The sequence below is a fragment of the Neofelis nebulosa genome, chromosome 15 (assembly GCF_028018385.1).
Source record: "Neofelis nebulosa isolate mNeoNeb1 chromosome 15, mNeoNeb1.pri, whole genome shotgun sequence".
NCBI lineage: Eukaryota > Metazoa > Chordata > Mammalia > Carnivora > Felidae > Neofelis > Neofelis nebulosa.
The window spans coordinates 35,492,019-35,518,282 of NC_080796.1; the positions used below are offsets into that span (position 1 = coordinate 35,492,019).

Consider the following 26,264-nt stretch of genomic DNA (forward strand, 5'->3'; position numbering starts at 1 on the left):
TCAGAGCAAATGCTACAGAATGCCAGCACTACGCTCCCAGAGAGTAATAAACTTACAAAAAACCCATCCCTCTAAGAATTCTTCAGCACTTCATGTACCCAACAGACATTTAATAAGAACTAACTCATGTGACAGACTCAGCCCCCAGTCATCAAAGGCACTCAGTGTGGTCAGGGAAACAGAAATATGAACCAAGAATTACAGTGGCATAAAGGCTATAATGAAGATCTGTAAAAACCACTATGGTAACAGAGTTGGGAGGCTGGGGATATATTCTGAGCAAATTTTGTATTCTAAGCCAAAGAAAGACATAGGAATATTAAAACAAACAAACAAACCCCCAAAACACCCCAGAACTTCAGAAACATTGAAAGAAACTGGTGTCGCCGAAGCATGAGCTCAAATCATGAAACCGAATGACATCACTTGTGATGTGAAATCATTACAAAAACCTTACACATACCTGCCATGAATTTTATGACACTTTAAAAACATAGACACAAAAATCCAGTTAACGTAGTGCATCTAGAGAAGACAGGGCTGGAAACCGTCACAAAGAAATAGGAAGCTATACACTGTATAGGTTCTGAACACCTTTCAGATCAGACAGCCTAAGGGAATAGAAGACTCAAATCTTGCAAATCTGTAACATTTGTGATTTCAGCTCAACACAAGAAATGAAATGAACACCGTATAGAATGGCTAGTATAGAGTGGCTATTGACGTGCATGCGACAGTCTCTTGTGGACTGTTGGCTACATATAAGGTGTGAAGAAAGCAGTAAAGAAAGTGCCCCAGTGCCCTGGCTCCACCCAGTTCCAAACTCAATCTGAGAAGGAAGAAACAATGTCTGGACTGAAAAGGACTACTCAGCAAATCAAGTCATCACATTTGAGCTTATGGTAGGTAACAGCACCATCCAGTAGAAAAGGTTCTACTAACATGAAAAGAGCAATAAGAAAAAATGAATTTAGTCTTAGTTTTATATTTAACTCAGTATTTTCAACATACTATCACTTCAACTTGTAGTCAATACTAATTATTGACTAATACAAAATACTATTATTTTACATTTCCTTGTACCAAACCTTCAGAATTTGGTGTGCATTGTATACTTATAGCACTACTCAATTTGTAACAGTCACATTTCAAGTGCTTAATAGCCACCTGTAGCTAGCCACTACCACAAGGAATAGTCCAGATCTACAGACTACCAAAGGTGTAACAAGTGTGGCAATTCTAGAGATGAATTTAAGAAAAAAAATTTTTTAGTTTATTTTTTTGAGAAAGAGAGAGAGAGAGAGAATCCCAAACTAGCTCTACACCATCAGTGCAGAGCCTGATGTGGGCCTTGAACCCACAAACAGTAAGATCATGACCCAAGCTTAAATCAAGAGTCAACACGTAACTGACTGAGCCACCCAGGCACCCCAGAGATGCATTTTAAAGAATCTTGTAAAATCGGGTGTTTCTTTCCCCCTCAAATTCACGTTTCATCCCCCTTTCCCTATGTTCATTTTTTAAAAGAGTGTATTTATTATAAATAGTAAATAAAAGTATGCCCTTCTACTATTTCTATAAACCTTTACTCCTCCTATTTCCTATGGAAAAAAAAAAACAAAACACAAATTGCCGCCAAAAAAAAAGCACTAAATTAAACGATTTTCTGTATGAGATCATCAATACTCAACAGTTTTTGACCAACATTTCAAATGGTTCAAACCTAACGTGTTTGAGACCTTCCTGAAACCTAATCAGTGGCCACTGATGGAAAAAATAAGTTTCTGTCCTGTACTTGAAGGTTACCAATGAGAATTTGAAAATACATTCAAGAGTTTTTGTAGTTTATAGTTGTCACATTATAGACAATTGTACTCTTCATAGTTTTCATAGTCTCAAGGTTAGTTTATAAACATTTATAAACATCTATACCTATGTCATAGATAATAAGAATACTTTTTTTTAAAGTTTATTTGTTTTGAGACAGAGAGAGAGAGAGAGAGGCCGAGGAGGGGCAGAGAGAGGAGAGAGAGACTCCCAAGCAGGCTCTGAGCTGTCAGCACAGAGCTCTATGCGGGGCACAAACTCATGAACTGCTAGATCATGACCTGAGCTGAAATCAAGAGTCAAGACACTCAATCCACTGAGCCACCCAGGCATCCCATAATAAGAATACTCTTAAACTAAATGTGCTGTCCTAATCCCACAATGGTGACAATGGCGACTGTGACAACTAATGATAATGTTGACATTTACCAGGGTGCTAGGTGTCATGCACAACTCTGAGCACTTTATATCTGCAAGTTCCGCTATCAAATGTCACTTTGCAATAGAGAAATGTATACAAAAGTATGTTTATCTAAAATATTAGAAATATAAACATTTCTGTCTAAATTATGAAAACCAGTATTTCTAAAACCAGCAGCCAAAACGTGCTTTCAAAGAAAACTATTCTGGCCTTCTGAACTCAACTTCCGACTTCTCTAGCACCTGTTTTTCAAAAGCAACTGCCTATCTTTCATTCATTTATTCATTTGACAAATATTTGAGGGCCTACCACTGCCAGGTAGGTGCATGGGGCACAGTGATAAGATCGACAAGGTCCCTGTTCTCATGGAGGTTGGTACAGCAGACAACAAACAAGAAAACAAAAAACTCAGTGAAATAGAAACGACTTATCATTCTAACATGCAACTTCTAGGTATGGATAGGAAACAAAATCATAAAAAGATTTCTGTGCACCTAAGTTCTCTTCACAGGAAGACAAATCAGAGTCATTGCAAAATGTTTGAACTTTCAAAAATATGTTTGAGAGGTAGGTAGGATTAAGATTATTGCAGTTATGTTAGGAAAAAAAAATTCCTTGGTGTCAAGATATTTATTAGTTACAAAGGGGAAAACAGTAACTTCCCAGTTACTATTCTGGGTTCCCAGAAACCTAGACAACACCTTCGCCAGGTAATCAGAGTAAAAGTCATGTTAAATCATGTTACCCTGATAGTATACGCTGAAACAGACACATCATCACTTCTGTGGTATTCTCACCCAAAATTCATAACCTCAATCGGACCCAGTGGTTCTCAATCCAGGATGATTTTGTCCTCCCAAAAGACATTTAGCAATGCCTAACGACATTTCTGATTGTCAAAACTTGCAGATGGGATAGGTGCTACCGGAATCTAGTAGGTAGAGGCCAGGGATGCTATTAAGGACACTACAGTGCCCAGGACAGCCTTCCACATCTAGTCCAAAAGAACCATCTAGCCCAAAATATGAACCATGCCACTGCTGAAAACCCTGATCTAATCAGTGAGAAGAACAACAGAGAGACCCAAATTGAGGACTATTCTACAAAAGAGCTGACGAGTTAACCTGTCAACAGTTGCAAGGACACAAAAGGCAAGAAACTGTCACAGCTTAGAAAGAGACTCAGACAACATCAACTAAATGTAATGTGGGATCTTGGATCAGATCCTGGAACGGAGAAAGGACATTACCGGAAAAACTAGTGAAATGCTAATAAGGCCTATAGTTTAGTTAATAGCATTGAACCAATGTTGATTTCTGGTTCAGTCATTATGCTTTGGTTATATTGGATGTTAACTACTGTTTCTGTAAACCTAAAGTTATTTCAAGAGCACCTGGTGGCTTAGTCAGTTGAGCTCTTGATCTTGGCTCAGGTCACGATCTCATGGTTCCTGGGACTGAGCCCCATGTAGGCTCTGCGCTGACAGTGTAGAGCCTGCTTGGGATTCTTGGTTTCCCTCTCTCTCTGCCCCTCCCCCGCAGGCACACGGTCTCGGGCTCTCTCTCTCTCAAAAATACATAAATAAACTTAAAAAAAAAAAAAAAGTTATTTCAAATAAAAAAACATTTTAAAAAAATTTCTGGGTGTGTATTAGCAGAATCAACAATGGGGCAATCTACTAAAGTCCATTTTGCTTCCAGTCTGTATTACTCCTTGCTATTTTGACCAAATTCCACTATTAAAACAAAAAGGTATCATTTATAAGCTAGCATTTAGGTCCCACTAGATTTATTTTGACTGATGTCTCAAGTTGTTTGAGGATTTCTTTTTAATGGTAAAGAAGTCAAAAGCACCATTTTTTATTGCTTAAATATGGCACTGAAACTGGCAAATCGGTTATGTAATGCTTCAGATGGAAGATGGGGATCTCAGTAGGAAGCTCTTCTTGAGTTTGCTCCCTTCCCTCTCCAGCCTAGATTCCGTGGCACAGGATTTTAACCACTCTCTTCGCAGCAGCCTCAATTATCCATTGTCTCCTATCCCATGACCCTGGCTGAAAACAACCCTAAGTCAAACCTCCCATTCGCATTCTTAGCATTTACATCGCAGATGCTGACGGGGAAATAAAAAGTGTACAACTCTATAGATGGGCCCCACTATCAACTCCTAGACTCCAATCTCAGCTAGACCCTGAGTGTTCCCAGGTCCTTCTAAAACCCCCTACTTCTCTCTCTTATTCTCGCAACAGCTTTTCTACTCAGAGGAAACAGAAGCCATCAGTATTAGCCATGCTTTCACTCCCCTCCGCCTTTTCAGTACTCACTGTTGAGAGATTTGGCGTTATTTATTATACCACCCAGTAACAAACACAGTGTCTTGCACATGAGACAGCTTAATAAACAGATCCTGAACAAAGAAATGAGTAAGCAAAAAGCCATTTAACGAATTTATATAGTACTAAGCCATGTGATGATAGGAAGTACAGAAGAATTACTTTTCCTCAAATCATTGTTTATTCCACTGGTGGAAAAAACTGCAATTCATAATTATATCATTAAAGGAAAAGATAAAAATGCATCTGACGAACACATATAAATGACATCCATAAAAATACCATTCAAAAAAATTACCTTTTCAGTTCCTGTTCCAGTTTTTCTATTTGTTTTTTGCTGGAGTTCAGTTGTCCTTCTTGGAAATTCACTTGTGACTCCTTGACTTGAAGTTCATGAGAAATTTTCTGCTTGGTCTTCTCCAGATTCTCACATACTTCCATCAAGCTCTGGTTCTCCCTTTTTAGGTTTGCACCCTCAGTTTTTTCATGCTCAACCTAATGGAGATTGTGCAGAAAGAAACGGGTCTCTTACTTTGTGATTCTACCAAGCATTATTTGTAAATCTGAGCTCAACACTGACAACTATTGTTTCTCAGATGTGGTTGCTACAATGCACATGTCAGTGCTTCACGAAGAACACAGAAATTTTAAATGACCCCACTTGGTAGCCTATAGACATTAAAGTTCTACAAAGTCATGGATTACATTATCTTTGGTCAGGGCTACACACGTACCTTTCCTAGAAAGGGAGGCTTTAATGTCCTTTCAAGATAACAAAATCAAAAATAAACCCTATAAACCTCCCTTAGCAATTCATTTCAAAGTCTGGCTGCTAAACTCAGTTACTGTAAAAATTCTCCCACTAGTGAAGACGTTTTAGAAGCAGTGACTATACCACTACCTTGTTGGCTCATGCAGAGGTAAGGAAGAAGCACTGTTTAAATTTTCATTTTCTATTTTGTTTTAAGTTTATTTATTTATTTTGAGAGAAAGAGAGCATGAGGGAAGGGCAGAGAGAGAGGGAGAGAGAAAATCCCAAGCAGGCTCCGAGCTCCTACGTGGGGCTCGATCCCATGAACCATGAGATCACAACCTGAGCGGAAATGCTTAACCGACTGAGCCACCCAGGCACCTCTAAGTTTTCATTTTCTAGCCCAGAAGAGAAGAGGACTGGGAATACCAAGTGAAAAGCCCACTATCAGAAAGTGATATCCATTTGGACTGCAAAGGGCTCTAATACTAGCCCCTAAATTCGGAGCTGGAGAATTCTGGCCATGTGGGTACAGAGTACAAAAGTAATTTCCAATGTGTGGTCCCAAACGGAGTTAAAATGGAACTCAGCAGCTCTGAATCTTAGCAGGTAAGCAGAAATGAGGACAGAGGATGAAGAAAATGAGGCAATTAAAATACAAATGACTGAAAAAAGGAGAGGGGCGGAATACAACCTGAAGACAGCATGATCGTTTTTCTCGAAATTTCAGACCAAGCTCAAATAAGTGACAAGGTTTAAATACCAGCGTTTCACTGATACCTTCTGTTTCTGCTTCTGCAGCGCGGCCTCCAGAGTCTCAAGCTGAAACTGCCGTTGCTGCCTTTCCTTCTTCAATTTGTCCAGCTGTCCTTCCAGCTCTTGAATTTTCTGGAGCGCTCTTGTAGGCAGGCCCTCTTTCCATTCTTCCAAAGCCCAGCTCATTTTGCTCTCCTTTCTTTACTATTCACGCATTTATAAGTAAACTGAAAAGAGTAAGCAGACTGTTGTGCTTAATACAGTAAAAGGAAACTTACAAGTCTCAGAGACTAGGGAGTCTCTGAGGAGTTTCAAAACCTCGCATTTCAAAAGATAAGGAAGTATAACATCTATCTTCTCCATCCCCTGAAAGTGACCACCAATAACTCTAATGGTGAAGTACATAAGATGCTTGTTCGGTTTCCCTGGCTTTGTTTTTCCTATTTCTCAAATTTCATTTCTGACCTACCTTCTTTCTGCCACTCCGTTTGTTTTTATTACACAAAACATGAGTATTTTGCTATGAGGTCTCAGGTGAAATAGATCCTATAAACAAATAAAACTCATGATAAGTTATTTTGCAAATGCTCTTCTTTCCCTCTTCACATCATTGCCACTTATACTTTGTCCCTCTTCCTCTGGGAAGCCTTCCCTGGGGAGATACATAACCTGGTCATATCTCCTGGTCATAGTCTCTCATGACACAGCTACCCTGTCTCTCCTTCCAAGCAGTTATGTGTTGAGCTAATGCATGAATGAACAAAGAGCGAGTGTAGTATTAGTGCTAGAGTCATTGCACAATGCAGTAAAGACATGCTCCAGAGAGACCTTGATGAGGAAACCAGTATATAGACTCAGTGATTCAAATCCCAGCTCAGCTGTGTGTGACCTTGGGCATGTTATTTAACTGCTCTGTGCCTTGGTTTCTTCATTGGTAAAATATGGATAATAATGGTGGTGACTTCCCAAAGGCTTACAACAGTACTATATTTCCTGATGAGTGTTCTACACCTGTTAGCTATTATATTTATTGTCAAAAACACTTCATTTGTATATTTCAGCCTGTGGTACCAAGAGAGAAGTGGCCTACCTCCTTCTCGGCCACATCTTAGGATATTTAAATCATCTGGAAGAAAAGTATGGTAATTGTTCTTTATTCGTTTGCCTCTAGAACTTAAATGAAAGAAAAGCATCCATTTTCCAGTTATTTGGGCAACAAGGTGAGAATCTCTTTTACTAAATGAAATCCACAAACATTGTAGTGTCCTGCTTCAATTGACTTCACCCATGAAACTTTTTATCAGAACAACTAATAAACAGTTGGTAAAAGAACTAGGAATGATTAAAAAAAAAAAGACATTCAAAAAAATTAAAAAACAGAAGCAAAGTTCTTGGAAAGCTGTGTTTTCTCCGCCAGCTTTTTTTTTTTCTTTTTGCAGATCTCAATTCTTTGAACGCAGCATCTTAAACTCCACTCCTATTTGCCCAAAAACTGCTGAAAGAAAGCTCATGCCTCTCCACCAACAAAGGACAATTTACACTGCCACAATAGGCTTCTCCTTCAGTTCAATCTAGCTTGCTCATTCAGGGATGGGAGTACAATACCCCAGAGGCACACAATGATAACTGTCCTAAACAGTTATGCTAGCCACTGAACTCATTACATCAGATGCCATCACCAAAAAAATATTAAAAGGAGCAATTTAGAAAGATGATAGAGATGAGGAAAATAAACAGAAGGAAAACTGGCAAGTTGAATGCTTTTGCATTTCCAAATCTAAGATACTGCTATAAAGAAGTGGTTAAAACAATCATCAGACCCAAGCTACTTTTGATTACAGCATACTTTGACAGATGAGGGCATCAATCACCAACAATCATTACCCAAGCACTGGGCAAATGACAAAAAATTGTAAATCTCCAGATTAAGATGTAAGAAGCAACAGGTGTAAAGGAGGGTGGGTAGTTGAAGAAAAGCCCTAGATGTCAAGGTTCCTGTAAGGAGGATTTTGCAGAAAATGCTCTATCTTAAATATGTGGAAGGCACTCTTTATGCCCGAATCAAAACACGCACTGTAGGCCCATTTTCACGCTTTCCCTTTATCAGAATCTCCCAACTCCAACAAGAAAGCGGAGTCCCCGCCTACAGAGCAACGGCTAGGCCTAAGAGTTAAAACTCAGCCTGGTCCTCTAGACCAGGCTCAAGGATAGGACTCAGGTCGTTTATTTCTGGGTCCTCATAACATAACAGAGCCAGGCACCCAAGCGTGCCCAAATAAAAGTGGAAGGCAGGAGAAATGCTCTCGCAAGAGGCAGCAGGCACACCAACCCACCGGGCAGATGAAAACCCAAGAAGCCACTGGCTGGGGACGTAGACGGCTGCGAGGAAAATACCTGCTGGTCCCCAATTCATTTACCTTATAATTCATTTACCTTATAATTCATTTATCACGAGGAAACCGATCCCCCAGAGTGCGAGCTCGTGAGCGAGCTGGGTCTGCGGACAGTGGTGCGAGCACAGCTTTCCCAGGAGCAGAGCGGCCCTAAAAACCTCACCCCAGCCAGGCTGATCCTCCGGTCCCGTCAGGTGGGAGGGGGTGGACCGCTACATCCCCTGGGCCACGGAGCGCGGATGCCTGTGGGATCGCGGGTCCTCGGACAGAAAGTCAGCCGCTCCCCCAGGCCTGCAGCCGAAGCCACGACCCACGCAGGACACTCACCTTGCTGGCGGGGAGAGAAAGACGATCCGTGGGAGAGTCGGGTTCCGGCGCAGCCTCCGCGGGTTTCAGCCCAGGTTCCAACTCAAACTGCCCGCGGTCGCCACCCGTTTTCGATTCGCCCCCTTCCGGGACCGACGGAACTTACTTCCACGCCTATTGGTTGCCGTAAGTAGCTACAAACCAATCGGCTTCCGCGCACTCGGACGGTCGCTCTGATTGGTTCTTTCGGACGGATTTAAAAATCAAGCCCTCACCACCCAACCTGCGGGCACCAGAGTTACAGTGTTTTTTTGTTGTTGTGGGGAGGCGGAGCCCACGTGCTCTTGCAGAGTCTGAAGGCCTTTTGGAACCGCTATTTCCGCAGGAGAGTAGGAACCGGCCCGGCTGATTAGGAGGGTGTGGTCTATCACCTACAGCCGGCGGAATTGTGCGGGCTGGCGAACATTCTTAATGCTGCGCACTAGGTATCTACTTATTTTTAAATATGTAATTTAGGACATAGATATGAGGTACTATGCTTGCCATGCATTCTTCTTCCAGTGTCATTCTTAACAATTCTTTGAGGAAAGTGTTTCCATTTTATTTAAAAGGTAATTGAGGCACATAGAAGCTCCCTAATTTGAAATTGAATCTAGAGTATACAGGATGTCACGCTTAACTGCGTTGTCCCGTTGGTCGTATTCTAAAGAGGTGATTCTGAACGCTTATTAGCTGGATTCAGGGGAGGACATTGCAGCCAGAAGAATCTCCAAAAGTAGATGTTATCTCTCCTTTATATGAAGCCCACTAGTTTTGTGTATGTTTGTGTACTTGTTTTATTTCCCTAGTCAACAAAAAATAAGATTCTGAAGACAGGAGCAAAAGAATGAATTGTTAATGTATCTCTGATGCTGTTGCCCTCCTCGATACATTACAAACTTTCTGTAACCCTCTCTCTACCTTTCATTAGATGGTTACTGCATTTTAGATGGCCCTTTACCTTTTCTGCTCATCTTTCAGTACCCAATTCAAATGCCACTTCCTTCATAAAAACTCCCTATTTTCACCCAGCTCTTAGAAATAACTATTTCCATGGGCCCTTGGGTGGCCCAGTTGGTTAAGCATCCCACTCTTGATTTCAGCTCAAATCATGATCTCATGGTTTTTGAATTCCAGTCTCATGTGGGGCAGTGCAGAGCCTGCTTGGAATTTTCTCTGTCCCTTTTTCTCTACCTCTGCCCCACTCGAATTCTCTCTCTAGCGCTCTCTCACTTTCTCAAAAATAAACCAACATTTAAAAAAATAATGATTTTCTATGTCTTTCTTAGAAATTGGTGTATACATTATATTTATGTCTGTCTCCCCTATCAGTCTCGAAAATTCCTTTGGAGTAAAATCTGTTTTAATTCATTTTTGTATCTCTTAACTTCCCAATAACTTTGTACATAAAAATTAAGACCATCTTGGGATGTAAAACCACCATCTGGACAAAGACCTTGTTCTCCACTACCCTTGAATCCCCCCACAAAGGGAGGGAGCCAGTAGGTGAGGAGAACTTTTACTAGACACTGCCATGATCAATCTAGCATCTGGTTGTTCTGGGATTTGAACCCAATTCTGATTCCAGCACCAATCACAATTCCATTGCTTCCCTGGGTAATTATTCAACTATTAGCTACCTGAGGAACCAGAAAGACATGTAATAGAGGATTTTCAAGGATGACATTTACTATTTATTTATTCATTACTTGGTAGATAACTATTGGGTGGTCACTGTATAGACAAACCTTGTACTACATTCATCTATAATAATCAGTAAAGAGATACATTGACTTCTTGAACAGAGGAACCGTGTGATGGAGACTATTCTGTGATTTCAATTATGGTTTCCTTCCCCTGCTATTTTTCCCCATTTTTAAGGGGGTGAATCCCATCCAACCAAACGTAGATGTCTTATGAGAGTTATTTTCAACTCCCTCACTTTTCTTTGTTTTCTATTTAATTTTATTTTTTATTTTTAAAAATTTACATCAAAATTAGTTAGCATATAGTGCAACAACGATTTCAGGAGTAGATCCCTTAGTGCCCCTTACCCATTTAGCCCATCCCCCCTCCCACAATGCCTCCAGTTACCCTCAGTTTGTTCTCCATATTTATGAGTCTCTTCTGTTTTGTCCCCCTCCCTGTTTTTATATTATTTTTGTTTCCCTTCCCTTATGTTCATCTGTTTTCTCTCGTAAAGTCCTCATATGAGTGAAGTCATATGATTTTTGTCTTTCTCTGACTGACTAATTTCACTTAGCATAATGCACCCCCATGTTTATAGCAGCACTATCAACAATAGCCAAAGTATGGAAAGAGCCCAAATGTCCACTGATGGATAAATGGATGTGGCATACACACACACACACACACACACACACACACACACACACACAATGGAGTATTACTCGGCAATCAGAAAGAATGAAATCTTGCCATTTGCAACTATGTGGATGGAACTGGAGGGTATTATGCTAAGTGAAATTAGTCCCTCACTTCTCTTTTTAAAGCTGCTCCCTCACTGAGCCAGTCTACTCTCTGGACTAATTTATTCGTCCACCATCTCTACTTTCTGCCAATCAATCGGTGCTCTTGAGTCTATCTTTTCCTCTCCAGCTTAGATTGCAGGGTCCATCACTTAAACTACTCCTTTTACTAGTATCCACTCTCTTACCCCTTGTTCTCTTTGTCTCCCCAAACTTATATGCATGCACCTGTCCAGACCCTTCCTAAGAGTCCTATTGCTACACAATGGGGCTGGAGAAAAATCCTAGGATTGTGCAGATAGGAACCACTTTAAATGTATGACCTCTAACTGGGACAACCCTTTGTCCCAAGTCCAGAATTTCTCTAATCTCCTCCAACTACCATCTCCACTCTGGCTCTCAGAAGATGACCTTATCTCCCAGTTCACAGAAAATGAAAGACGTCTGACAGGAACACCTTCAACTGCCTGTCACTGACATCTACAACCTTGCCCAAATCAACAACCATTTTTCTCTCCGTTTTTCCTGCTACAACCACAGGAAGCATATTTCTGATTCAAAGGCTGAATGACCACTCTGTGTTTGGAGCCCCTTGCATTTCAGAAACTTGACTCTCAATAATGCCCTTGTAAACTGGAATCATCCACTGCTCCTACTTTCCTGAATCTTCCTCATAGCACTTAACACTGCTCAAATATTTCCCTTTAATAAATACTTTCTCAAGCTACATTCCCTCCAGCAAGCATCACATCTCTCTCATAACATTCCATTTCCTTTTCAGGTTCGATTAAATAAGTTGTCATCCTCCTTTTAATCAATTATTCCCCACCCCTCAAAAAAAAAAAAAAACAACAACAACCATAAAAGTTCTTTCTCTAAATAAAAGCTCTCTGAATCCTGAAGACAATATAACCTATTATTTTAAGCAGCAATTTGTTTTTTATTATTTCATAATGATGTTTCAGCTATAAGGAGACTTAAGACATTTTAGTTTTACAGGTATGTATCTGATCTTGAGATTGCCTCCCTCACTACAATATAAGTTCTATGAGGCAGGAACAATATCGGTGGTGATGCTGGTGCTGGTGGTTGTTATTTTGGTTTGGTTTGGTTGTTATTTTTTATTTTTGAGAGAGAGAGAGAGAGAGAGAGAGAGAGAGAGAGCAGGGGTGGGGCAGAGAGAGAGGGAGAAAGAGAATCTTCCACAGGCTCCACACTGGGTGGAGCCTCAATCTCACAACCTCAAGATCATGACCTGAGCCAAAATCAAGAGTTGGACGCTTAACCAACTGAGTCACGCAGGCGCCCCTATTCTTCCACCTTCTTATTTGCGACAATTCTGTGTCTACATGCTTTAGATGCTTCTCTTGGAGGCAGCACATGATTTTATTTTGTTTTTATCTGTTTTGAAAATCTATATCTTATATTCAAATTTTTATTGAGATGTAGTTCACATAAAATACACTCATTTTAGGTGTATCGTGCAACGGATTTTGAAGAATACATGCACCTTTGTAAGCAACATCAAAATCAACATTTAAATAATCCTTCACACCAGAAGGTTTCCTTGTGCCCTTTCCAGGTATCTACCCCCCAAAAGTCCAAGATACACTCCAACCACTGATCTGTTTTCCATCACTATACATTAAATTTGTGGGGTTTTTTTAGAGCTTCATATAACTGGAATTACATTATGTAATTCCATTACTCTTTTGTGTCTGGCTTTTTTGGCTCAGCATAATATTTTTGAGACTCCTCCTCATTTATTTTTTTGAACTTCTTAATAATATTTCCTTGCATGGATATGCAATCAGGTTATCCTATTGATTGACATTGGTGTTGTTTCCTATTTGGAATTATGAATAAAGCTTCTATATTTTTGCATACGAGCTTTGTGAATGAATGTGGGTTTTCATTTCTCTTGTAAAATACATGTGAGTGAAATTACCGCATCAAATAGTAAGTGAATGCTTAACGTTTTAAGAAATGCCCAAAATCTTTCCCAAAGTGCTTGTATGTTTTACAGTGTATGAGGGTTCGATCTGATGCACATCCTCACCAGTACCTGGTACTGGTAGTCATTAATTTATGCCATTCTGCTCAGTGTGTATGTTTACATACACACAGTGGATTTAATTTGCATTTCTCTGATGACTAATATGTTGACCATCTTTTGGTGTACCTATTAGCTAGCTGTATGTCTTCTTTTGTGAAGTATCTCTTAAAATATTTTGCCTATATTTTTATTGAGTTGCTGGTCTTCTCCCTATGAGATCATATATTCTGAACACAAAGCCTTTGTCAGATACACAGTTTGCAAACATTTGCTCCAAATGTGTTTGATGTCTTTCAAAAAGCAGAAATTTGATTTTGATAGAGTCAATTCAATCTTCTCTTTCATGGGTCATGATTTTTTGAGTTGGATCTGAGAAATTTACACATATCTCAAATTTTCAAAGACTGTCCTATATTTTCTTCTGGAAATTTTATAATTTGAGTTTTTACCTGTAAGTCTCTGATCCATTTTGAGTTTTATTTTTTGTATGGCATGATATAAAGGTCAAAGTTTACATTTTTCCATATAGTGATCCAGTTGTTCTAATACCATATCCTTTTTCTATTATTACCTTAGTGCCTTTATTGAAAATTAAATGAACACACAAACAGGGACATTATTTCTGCCTCCTTATACTGTTCTACTGACCTGTATTGTCTATCTTTACAACTGTATCATACTGTTTTGATTACTGTAGATTTATAATTAAGTCATTAAATTAAGTACTATAAGCTCTCTAACTATGATCTTTTTAAATTGTTTTAGGACCTTTTTCAATTGTCTAGGACCTTTATTTTCCATAAACATTTTAGAATAAGAATCCTAACTTTTCCAAAAGCCTCCTGGAATTTTGATTGGGATTGCATTGAATCTGTAGATCAATTTGAAGGATCTAAGAATATTGTATCTTCTGGTTCATTAACACGGTATATGTCTTCAATTATTTCTGTCTTCTAAATAATACTTCTCTTAGCAGTGTTTTATAATTTTCAGGGTACATACATATGTTGTTATATTCATCCACAAGTATTTCCTTTTCTGCATGCTATTGTAAGCAGACTTCAAAAATTTTTAGTTTCTCGTATTTTGTTGCTTGTATAAAGAAATCAATTTGTTTTTGTAAAATGACTTTGTATCTTGCAAACTTGCTAACCTGTCTTATATTAATCAGCTAGGATACAAACATTCAGTCCATAACAGGGCCCAACCTGATGACCTCATTTTAACTCTGTAAAGACCCTGTATCCAAGTAAAGTCACATTCTGATGTACTAGGAATTAGGATTTCAACATGTAAATTGGGGGGGGGGCGGGGTGCAATTCAACTCATAACATCTCTTAATAGTTCTAGTAGCTGTTTTGTAGATTACTATATTCTACAGGTTATCTGCAACTCAACATGGTTTTACTTCCTTGTTTCCAATCTATATGTTTTCTATTTATTTTTCTTCCCTTCCTTATTTCATTGGTTAGGACCTCAAGTATAATGTTGAATAGTATAATGAGAGTGGACATCTTTTTTGTCTTTCTGATCTTAGGGAAAAACATTCAGTCTTTCATCACGAAGTATGATGATAGCTATAAAGTTTTATAGATGCCCTTTATCAGCTTAAGGAAGTTTCTTTCTGCTTCAGTTTGTTGACCATTTTTATCATGGTGTTAGGTTATTAGATTTTATCAAACTCTTTTGCTGAACTTATTGAGAAGATCACATGGTAGTTCTCCTTTATTCGGGTATCATGGGGATTGCACTGCTTGATCTTCAACTGTTAACAACCTTGAATTACTGTTATGTATGCCGCTTGGTGTGGTATATCATCCTTTTTTTATATGTTGATGAATTCGACTTGCTAATATTTCTTGAAGATTTCTGCAACTATGTATAGGAGAGATATTGGGTCATAGTTTTCCATCTTGTTGTATCATTAAGTATGGTTAAAACTGGCCTGGTTTTGGTGTCAGGTTAAATCTGGCCTCATAAAATTAGTTGAGGAGCATTTCGTCCTTATGTCTTTCAGGAAGAGTTTACATAGAACTGGTATCATTTATTCTTTAATGCTTAGGCCTGGAGTTTTCTCTATGCAGGTTTTTTATTAGGAATTAAAATTTTTAATTGAAAAGAGGTCATTAAAGTGGTCTATTTTTACTTTATTCAGTTTCAGTAGTTTGTGTCTTTCAAGGAATGTTTCTACTTCATCTGCGTTGCCAAAATTATTGGAACATAGTTTTTCAAAATCTTCTATTACTATCCTTTTAGTGGCCTTATCAGATGAATTATCTTTTCCCTTTCATTTCTTTTTTTTTTAATGTTTATTTATTTTGAAAGAGAGACAGAGCATGAGTGGGGGAGGAGCAGAGAGATAGGGAGACACAGAATCTGAAGCAGGCTCCAGGCTCTGAGCCTTCAGCACAGAGCCCGACACGGGGCTCGAACCCATGAACCATGAGATCATGACCCGAGCCGAAGTCAGACGCTTAGCGGACTGAGCCACCCAGGCACTCCTCCCTTTCATTTCTGATGCTAATAATTTGTGTTCTTTCCTCCACCCTGTCTCTCATCAATCCAGCTTGAATTTTATTAACATTATTGATCTTTTCAAAGAACAAGCTTTTGATTTTATTGATTTTTTTCTCTAATATTTTTCCATTTTCAATTTCATTGATTTCTACTCTTATCTTTATACTTACTTTAAGTTTAATTTTTTTATTAGCTCCTTAAAGTGGAAGTTTAGATAACTGATTTTAGATCTTTATTCTATTGCTAACATAAGCGTTTCAAGTTTATATTAACTTTACCTGGTGACAGCAATTTTATTTGTTGACTTTTCATTTTCATTCAGCTCAAGTATTTTTTTTTAACCTTTATTTATTTTTGAGAGACAGAGAGACACAGAGCATGAGCGAGGGAAGGGCACAGAAAGAAAGGGAGACACAGGATCTGAAGCAGGCTCCAGGCTCTAAGCTGTCAGCACAGAACCCAACGTGGGGCTCGAACTCATGAACCATGAGATCATGCATGACCTGAGCTGAAGTCGGATAGTTAATCAACTGAGCCACCCAGGTGCCCCTAGAAACATACTGTTTATTAAATATTTGCAGATTTTCTAGATATCTTTCCAGCATGGATACAGAAACAACCAGCTTCTGAGTGGCAAGTCAGTTTTGCACTAGATCTCCCCCACTTCCACTCTGCAGGAATCAATACCTACTCCAGAGGTGGGTTGATCTTTTCTTTTTACAGAGCCTCTACCAGCCATGGAATCTTACATAAAATTGCCTTCAACCAGGGGACCTACTGAGAAATGTGTATGTGACCATAGGATTGCTCGTACTACCATATCCTGCCTATTTCCTGGAAGTAGCTGGTCTGCTACTGTTATGGGTTGAATAGTGCCCCCATAATTTCACATGTGAAAGTCCTAATCCCTAGCACCTCAGCATGTGACCTCGATTGAAAAGAGGGTTATTTCAGATGTAATCAGTTAACATGAGGTTGTTAGGGTGAGTCCTAATCCACTAGGACAATGTCCTTATAAACAGGAGATATTTGGACACAGATACAGAGACATGGGGAGAATGCCAAGAAAAGGATGGAGTTGCTACAAGGCAAGGGACACCAAGGAGTGCTGGCCAACTACTGGAAGCCAGGAGAAGGGCACAGAGCAGATTCTCCCTCACAGCCCTCAGAAGGAACCACTCATGCCGACACTGTCATCTCAGATTCTAGCTCCAGAGCTGCGAGACAATAAATGTCTATTGTTTGAAGCCACTTGGCTTTTGGTACTATGAAACTAATCGAGATACCACATTGGAGTGGCCTATTAAGGTGCTAGTTTAGGCATAGCATCCTGTAGAGTTAGGGGAACATCCTCCATAATGCACTATCTGTATTGAGCCGATAAAGCAAGTTGTGTCTTCAACAGCTGGAATACCCAGGTCCAGATTCCAAGGAAAGGAACACAAATTAGCCCCTCTCACTATCATTCCCAATAACCCATGTGTGCCTCCCCTTCTACTTTGGGCTCTACTGGGTAAAGTGGGAAGTGGGGTTCACTACTCCTGTGACACAAAAGCGTCCCACAAACCCTGAAGCTACAACTGATCTTTGTTTTGTTTGTTTGGTTGGCTGGTTGGTTTTTTGTTTTTGTTTATGTTATTAACACAATTGGACCAGCAGGCAAAGAAAGGACTTATAATACTGGTGCGGTTAATCAACCCACATTACCATGAGAAACTAGGCTTGCTGTTACAAAAAAGGGGAAGGAAGAATATGTCTGAAACTCAGAGGAATCACTGGGGATACTCCTATGTGTCTTTATGTCTGCTAATAAGAGTGAACAAGTAATTGCAGCCACCACAGTCCAAGGAGGGCAAGGCAACCCAAGGCCTGACCACTCTGAGAGGAAGTTCTGGAATCCCCCCACCAGGCAAATAAATTAGGTCAGCTGATGCCGGCCTAGGATGGAGAAACCTAGAATGGATGGTAGAGCAGAAAGTTGATGAATATCAGTCGTGGCCTTGGGACCAGCTATAATAGCAGGAACCACCATAGCCTGATCCACAAATTTTTCTGTACAAAGTCTTTAGAGATTGTGGCCAGCACTTTGAAGATACAATGACAGAATTAACTTAATTTGGGGACAAGCGGGTCTGAGCAGGATAAGGTGTGGTCATAGAAAGTATTTCTGGGATATCCCCTTGGCCCACCTGTGATTTTAGCCACCACTCTAGCAGACGTCTCTGTGTGGTCTCAGACTCTTTCCGCCACAAGTGCAAGCCATGGGTTACTCCACTTCTCTGATCCAGGGATTTCTCTGGAGCTAAGGGAGCCTGCTAAACTACCACACAAGCACAGCCTAGAAATATAGGGATAAGTATAGTTTCCAGGGACAATCGTAATGAATGTGGTCAGGAGCCAGAGAATACATGGCTCAACATTCCACCTTTCACATGTGCAATTCTGAGAGATCACAGAAGAATCAAGCCCTTGGCGCCTGCTGACGTTATTGGGAAATAACACCCTTCCCCTGACTCTTCCTCTTTCCATGTCTCACTCTCCCTGTCCCCCCACTTTGATTCCTGGAATTATCACCTCCCAAAACTACTTCCGTCTGAGTCTTTATCTGAGGAAAACCCAAAGTAAGTAGAAGGGGTCATATACATATGATTATTTTTGACAAGTGAAAAATCCATCTTGGTTTCTCAGATGTTTCAAAAGCCTCTGTAAAGTAGATGGAATGTCAGCTACCTCATCTGTGAAATTAAAAGTGTAATCGTAATAGATTTGCCTGGTTCTGATTAGACCACGCATTTCTGGTAGATAAGGGTCATGCTTTCATGCTTGTTTTGTGCATATCTAGACTTCTTCTGACTACAGAACCATGAATTTAACACATTCTTTGGGACAAGAATTAATTTTCAAACTTAGTATTAGGGGATTTTTGATCCCTCTAGGAAAGAAAGGCTTGAGGATAATATTACATATTTGACATATTAGTATGATTTTAAAAGTTGATTACAAAAAATATTCAACATCTTGCTATATTTTAAATACATTGATTACAAACCATATGGACACTATTCAGTGATCTGAACTGAATTAAAGCACAGGAAACCAAATCCTAAACTTTCAAAAAGCATTTTCTGTTTCCACCACTAGGTGATTCCCTATACCTTAGAAAATCTTTAAAAATAACTGCTGTCCCATAGATCCTGACTCTACATTTGCTTTTCTATCTCCCTCAGTCCATTCCCTTGATCTATCTAATGTTCTTGTTTACTCCCTTTTTAAGCTAACATTTGCTTCTTTAAAGTAGAGGAAAATAACTGAAAAATAATGGCCCATACTTATTAATAAAATAATATAGAATACACGTACATGATAAGAAATTCCAAACATTCAAAATAGATGTGAAAGATGAATTTAAGAAACTGGAATGAAGATTGGACATCCACTAGACTAAAATCCTCATTTTGTACCTGAAGACAGTGAGATCAAGATAGTTCTAAAAATTCATAGAAGTTACTGGCAAAAAAAGTACGCAAATACAGAAAATCGTCTAAACAAATATAACCTCATCATGCTGGAATCAATTCCCTTATAGAAATTAGAAACACATTCTCAGGACTCTTGCAATAGAAATTATAATGAATGAAATGAAATAATTTACAGATTCAAAATTTTTCAGTAGTATTTCATTTTTTAAAAATGCTTACCTGGTACCTATTTCTTCCAAACTATTAAAATTAACGTTCACTGGGGTACCTGGGTGGCTCAGTTGGTTAAGCGTCTGACTTTGGCTCAGGTCATGATCTCCTGGTTTGTGGGTTCAAGCCCCACGTCGGGCTCTGTACTGACAGCTCAGAGCCTGGAGCTGCTTCAGATTAGGTGTCTCCTTCTCTCTTGGCCCCTCCCCACTCCCACTTGGTCTCTCTCTCTTTCAAAAATAAGTAAACATTAAAAAAAATCAATGTTCAGTATATTTTTTATTCTTTGGTTGGAAACCTGATCCTCAAAAGAAAGAATGTGTCTGTTATCACAGGTCCAAGTTGCAAAAAAAAAAAAAAAAAAAGATACAGCCAAAAATAAATCTCACAGCTTACAAGTTTGCCAAAGGAAATGACAGTATTTATCATCATGTGACTGAATTTAAGTTCAATTTGTCTCTAGCTCACTTTCAATAACAGTTTTGATCCAGGTGTTAGGTAAACCATGGAGTAAAGTGCGTGATACTCCTGATCTCTGTAAACAGCAGGTTTGACACCTTGAAATAAGAGGTGAAGGAATTTTCCAAACCAGGAATAAATCTTTAGTGTCCCTAAGAATATCATGGAAAGCCTTCCAAAAATGCAAATGTTGAGGCTATATCTAGTTCTGATTTCATAGGTTGAAGAGGGAGTACAGAAAGTCATTTTATGAAGCACTCCTGTGGTCAATAGACAAAGTGAATATACTTCCTGGCCTCTCCCTGATTTAACATGTGTCCCAGAGTTGTTCTTATGGTTGTTGCTTTTAACAAGATATTATTATTTCTTGTGGTATTAGAATAAGCCAGGATGGGTTTAGTAGATCACTTTGTACTTCCATATTCTACCATGGTCTTCTCTAGTAGTGTGTGAGGTACATGGGCAATAAACAGGGTTCAACAGGTAACAAGTTAAATCTGAACTATCAATGATAACGCCTCTCACTTTTTTGAAAACTTTCTTGACACAGTTAACCGACTCCACCCCTTTGTCAGGATGCTGGCTGATAAAGAGTGGTTGCATCCAGGTGGCATGGGACAATTTCTGGTCCTGGGATTGGGAGAAGTGTTTGTTGCTGCTGCCCCTGGTGGCCATCTGGTGTATGAATCAGTCGTGCCTTGGTCCCTGGTGGTGCCTGGGAGATGATGAAGTTGTTAGGCCAGTGGGTGGGATCACTGTGAAATGTGAGAAATGAGAAATTTGGTGAATGTGAAATGTATGTGGGAAGTGGGGGTTCAGCATGCCTGCCAAAGCACTTATACAAGTGGTATGAACAATCCTGCTAAAATGGTTTTGCCATTTACTAGACAATGGAAATCTACAAGTATTTATTTACTTTTATTTACTTTATTGTTTGGTAATGCTTTTTAAAGATTTTGCAATGAACCCTATCAGCAGCCATGAACTCAAGAAACAAAACAAACGTGGGCTTAGCAAAAAAATTAAGTACAGAATTTTCATTTCTCAGTGACGTTGATGACGAATATATAATGTACCTAAAATGTTTACCAGTTTACTATCCACCAGGAGACCTGTAGTAAGAAAAACTGGAAAAAAATAAAGATGCTGTAGAGGCTCCAGGATTTACTTCAAACCTTAGACATTATTTTAAGATTTTCTTGGACCTGTATGAAATAGGAAGCAACAACTGTTGATGTCTTTAGTTTCATTAATGGAAGAATTTAGCTGTGGACAGCTAAATGACCCTTTTTTTTATGTTTCAACAGATGCTTCAAATTACAAATTGATCAATTTCAGTAAGTGTTCAATTTTTTTCATGAAATTCATGGAATCAAAGTGAAAAAGTTCATCTGGCCATATTGTAAATACTACTGCGAATTCAATTAAAAAGTTGAACTTTGAAGATAAAATTATTTGTTTTGTGAGGACCATATGAATACAAATTCTGCATACATTCTATCTTTTGTCAATAAATTTCTTGCTAAATAAGATGTTTATGGAGCAGAAATGTTCCATGAAGCATTGAGAGAATGGTAGTTATTAAAAACAAAATTTGGAAACGAGATGTTGAACTTTATCCTATAAAAGCAAGGAAAGAATTGAATAAATTAAACAATGAGGGCTTAATCAATTTATAAAATTTAATTTTGAAATTCTACAACTGCACCTTGGAATATACAAACTTGTGGAATAATTTTTTAGTGGAGCTCCTTGATTTATTTCATAAATGTATATTCTGTCCTAGAATGGCATGGAATCCTAAAAGCTAACAATTTTGAAGCATCTACATTATACAAAATATTTTTAAGTATAAATAGAGACAACTTATGACAAGTTTTGCCTGACAAAAGTATTTGTTAAAGAAATCTACTCTGAAAAGAAGCAAACAGAAATCATGTGTGAAAATACATTGACTGAAATACTTACACATTTCAAAATAAAAAGGATAGAATTGAGAATTTCCTCTACTTAGGAGAATTTATTCTGAGCTTACTATGAGCCTTGCCACCTGAAGAGTAATTTTTCAGTTGAAAACACTGTGGACTACAGAGAGGAATCAACTGATAGGGAGTGTGACAAATTTATTTTAAAAATACATATATAGTAAGACCACAGTGAAAAAATACATTCTTCAGAAATATCTCAATAACAGATTATAATCAAATGATAAAGCAAGAAAATGGATAAAGTATATGAATATATACCAACAACAATTATTCCACTTAGACTATTTTTAATGTTCAGATAATCAACATAAATGTTTCAAACTTTTTAATTTTAATATACGTGAATATATAGGTTTTTAAGAAACAATTCTTTTTTTGAAAATGGGTTTTACTAAAACTGTTTTATAGATCCAACAACATAAAAAAACCAATTTGTTGGTAAATATTTTTTAAGTTTATTTATTTATTTGAGAGAGCAAGAGAGCAAGAGCAGGGGAGAGGCAGAGAGAGAGGGAGAGAGAGAGTCCCAAGCAGGGAACTCGGGTGTGGGGTTCGAACTCACGAACTGTGAGATCATGACCCGAGCCAAAATCAAGAGTCGAATGCTTAACCGACCTAGCCACCCAGGTGCCACAGTAAATAAATATGCTAAAAGTTATACTTTTTAAATCATTTTAGTCCCCCTTTTATTCTTAAAAATATCTTAATTTGGCAGCTAAATTGTATAGTCACTCTATTTGAAGTCCATATTGGAGAAATAGTTACATCATTTGTGCCCTAAATTGGTGAGAATAGTTCTGGAGTATTTTTAAATGGATTTGGATGGAGGCTCTTTTGTTTTTATTTTAAGGTATAGGACACTGAAAAAAAAATAACTGAGAATATAACATTTTAAAACTGTCTTACTTGACTCTCAGCAAAATATTACCCTACATACATATGAAGGTTGCGTAAGTTCAGCTTGCTGAATTTCAAGGAAGCAGTTAGGAGGACCAATGTGACCAAATGCCCTGGAGGAAGGGGTCGCAGAGACATGGGACTTTCAGTGCTAACACGTGACAGTCTCTGACAAGCCTACCTTGTGGGGGGAGGGAGGGGTCTCCCTACAACTATTACATGAATTCGGCTCCTAGTGTATTTAGATGGGGCCTGGTTGACATGGAGAGAAGGGACATCATAAATACTGAGCCTCTGAGCCATGGTTTCAGAAAAGGTACGCTGTACCTCTGTATATCACAGAATAAATAGCCAGCAACTTCCGTGGCCCCCTTATATTCCAGTCCTCCCTTCTCCAACCAGAAAAACCCTAGACAAATATCTTATGATGATTCCCTTCCTTTCACTTTCTCCCCAGGGGAGCCCTGACTTCTCCACACTGCTAACCCTTCCTAATTCCTAACTGTCTCCTCACCTCACAACCCTAAAACCACTACTGTTTTGGAGAGTTAATGCAATATTTGAACAGCATCTGAGGCCTGCTGGACTTTACCAGAATCCAGTTCCCTAGGTATCTACTAAAGAAGCTGAGTCTTGAACCCTTACTGCCCACTTCGTTGCCAGGCGCATAGTAAATTTTCAATAAATAATAATATGTAGAATTTGTGAATGAGAGATCCGAGGGCCCCTATTCGAATAGTGCAAATTTATCAAACTGTACCCTCCCAGCTACCTGGTGAAAGAAAGACATCAGGAGAGGAGGGGAGAGAATAACCACTTTGTTTTTCCTCGTCTAAAAGCTTACTGGAAGAGGCAGAGAGCAAATGAGCCACAAATAAATTGAGTAAAACTGTTCCTGTCTCCTTTGCCTCCTGGAAGTCGGAGGAGTAGCCACTGAGGGAACCTAACTTTTCCCTCTTGGCTAGTATCAGCTAGTCAGATACTTGAGAGAGAAAGCATATCTAAAATTACTCACATTGGGTCTCCTGGGTGGCTTAGTCGGCTAAGTGTCCTACTCTTGGTTTCACCTCAGGTCATGATCTCACAATTCGTGGGTTCAAGCCCTGCATAGGGCTCCGTGCCAACAACAAGGAGACTGCCTGGGACTCTCTCTTACTCCCTCTCTCTCCGCACCTCCCCAACTCACTCTCTCAAAAATACATAAGCTTAATTTTTTTTAATGTTTATTTATTTTTGAGAGAGAGAGAGAGAGAGAGAGAAAGAGAGAGAGCTTGAGTAGAGAAGGGGCAGAGAGAGAGGGAGACACAAAATCCAAAGCAGGCTCCAGGCTGTGAGCTGTCAGCACAGAGCCCGATGATGTGGGGCTCGAACTCAAGAACCGCAAGATCATGAGCTGGGCTGAAGTTGGACACTTAACCAACTGAGCCACCCAGGCGCCTCTAAATAAACTTTAAAAAACATTAAAATTACCCTTATATTTTCCCTTCCAGGAGAATTCACTTCTGAGGTCTTCGAACCAGAAAACAAGAACACTTGACTGTTTAAAAAAACACAGGTAACCAGCACTTTTCAGGTTTGCATGGGGCTCTTTGATTCCCAGGAGGAAAAGTATTATTTCATGCAGAAGTCAAATTTGATAGACTACACATTCCGGGCGTATAAAGGTGATCTGCTGACCGTAGCAACTAAGGGGTGTGTTCCTCGTCCTCTAGGTGCCTGTGCCATGTGATAACCAGGAGATACAGCCCAGGGCGGGGGAGTACGTGTCCAACCAAAGCAGCCTCCAACCCGGCACCACCACTACTGGCCGAGAGGCACTGGGCAAACTAGTCTCTTCACCCATATCCACCTACTAGGGTGGTTACGAGAACGAAGTGAGATCATCCGTGTAAAGCTCTCAGCGACATGCCATGCAGTATTCAAAGGACGGCTGCTTCCTGTTCTGCCTTGGTTGTCACCTAATCATCTGCGATTTCTACCGGAACAATGAAGGTGATGTTTCCACCTCAAAGTAAGCTTATAAGGTATTTGAATCGGAGGGTTACCTGCGGTATGGCTCTTAAGCCAGGAAATACACATTAAAATTAAGTCAGAGGCTTTTATCCCCAAGGCCACAGGAGTGAAAACATTAAAAAACCCAGAACACCAAAATTCTTTGGTTGAATTTAACAGACACTGTATGCTTGTGGACAGCCACGCCAGATCAGGGCTCATTACTTCTCTTGGCCAGAAGTGTAGGTGTCAGGGAAGGCCGCACAGCAGAAGATGCATTTGATGGGAATCTTGAGGACTAGGAACACCCAAGGTGGTCTTCCTACTGAGACCAGCTAATCTTAAGAATTGCTTTAATAGGCTTCTCAGTTGCTAATGATCACACAGTCCTAATCAGCGGTCAAGGAACACTTATTTAATCAACCCAAAGTCCCCGGGCAGCGTGCTCTAACAAGAAAGGTGAATTGCCTATGTCGTTACCACTAAGTGGCATTCCTTTAACAAAACTGGCAGGCCTTCACTTTCCCAGTGTTCCCCTTGGTGCAAGAAACTGGGTGCTGGCTTAATAACCTTCGGCCATAAAGTACTGTAACATGTTAGCTCATGCTGGATGGCAACAGGTTTGTTTTTCATGATTATGTAATCTACATTCCTTTTCCAAGAAAGGATTTGGAAATGAGCTATTAAATTGGATTGCCAGCAAGCATACAGTCTAAATGCACATACATGTTAAACATGGCAAACTCAGATCCTTCTCAAACTGCCCCCTCACCCCATCCAAATCTGTGAACTATAAATCAAGGGTGACCCATGAGAAAGTTTGTCCAATAGCTAGCTGAGGTTTCCAAAAAACATTAAAATGCCTACTAAGGATTTTTAGGGAGGGTATTTGATCTGCTCAGTCTTAAATAGAAACCTAATCATGCAGGCAATCTGGGTACTTGGTACACAAGTACCCATATTAAATTTTCCTTAAAGACTAATGTGGTGCTGAAATATCGTGTAAAGAGTGCATACTAGAGTAGGTTCAAAGACTTTAGGTGCTAGGTGGGTATTTATTGGCTAGAATGTTATTTAGAAGAGCATTCACAGTGTTCTTAACTTCCAGGACAAAGCTTAAAACCACAGCAAGTAACTGCTTGGGGTTTTGCATTCCACAGTCTTGGACTCACAGCAAGCTTCCTGTTCCCTCTTGGCTGGCAGACCTGAAGGGCAGACGATGAATGGTTTGATTCTTATAGTTAGAGAATCTGCTCTGGCTTTCAGCCCTTAAGATTCTGAGTGCCAGACCAGGTGCTATTATTTTTTTTTAAGCTCCTCCTAGAGATTTGGATTTCACTTGAAGATAATAG

At 39.4% G+C, this 26,264-nt stretch overlaps 1 protein-coding gene and 1 long non-coding RNA gene across 7 annotated transcripts in view; one reads left to right on the top strand and one right to left on the bottom strand.

Moving 5' to 3' along the window:
* The window catches only part of CENPF (centromere protein F), a 100,144-nt gene that overhangs the window by 51,966 nt on the left and 21,914 nt on the right, over positions 1 to 26,264 (bottom strand). For 2 of the 4 annotated variants that reach the window (XM_058700651.1, XM_058700648.1), the window contains exons 1-3: positions 8,808 to 8,930; positions 6,112 to 6,314; positions 4,879 to 5,075 (exon numbers count right to left, since the gene is read on the bottom strand). In XM_058700651.1, the coding sequence (XP_058556634.1) occupies positions 4,879 to 5,075; positions 6,112 to 6,273 (359 nt within the window). In that variant the 5' untranslated portion in view covers positions 6,274 to 6,314; positions 8,808 to 8,930. Of the gene's footprint in view, positions 1 to 4,878; positions 5,076 to 6,111; positions 6,315 to 8,520; positions 8,644 to 8,807; positions 8,931 to 26,264 lie in introns of those variants that run through there. The other 2 variants (XM_058700649.1, XM_058700650.1) reach the window with 2 other exon arrangements.
* The window catches only part of LOC131495638 (uncharacterized), a 35,527-nt gene continuing 18,330 nt past the window's right edge, over positions 9,068 to 26,264 (top strand). For 2 of the 3 annotated variants that reach the window (XR_009254033.1, XR_009254035.1), the window contains exons 1-3: positions 9,068 to 9,271; positions 24,411 to 24,475; positions 24,633 to 24,944. This is a non-coding gene — a long non-coding RNA (uncharacterized LOC131495638). The remainder of the gene's footprint in view (positions 9,272 to 24,410; positions 24,476 to 24,632; positions 24,945 to 26,264) is intronic. The other variant, XR_009254034.1, reaches the window with a different exon arrangement.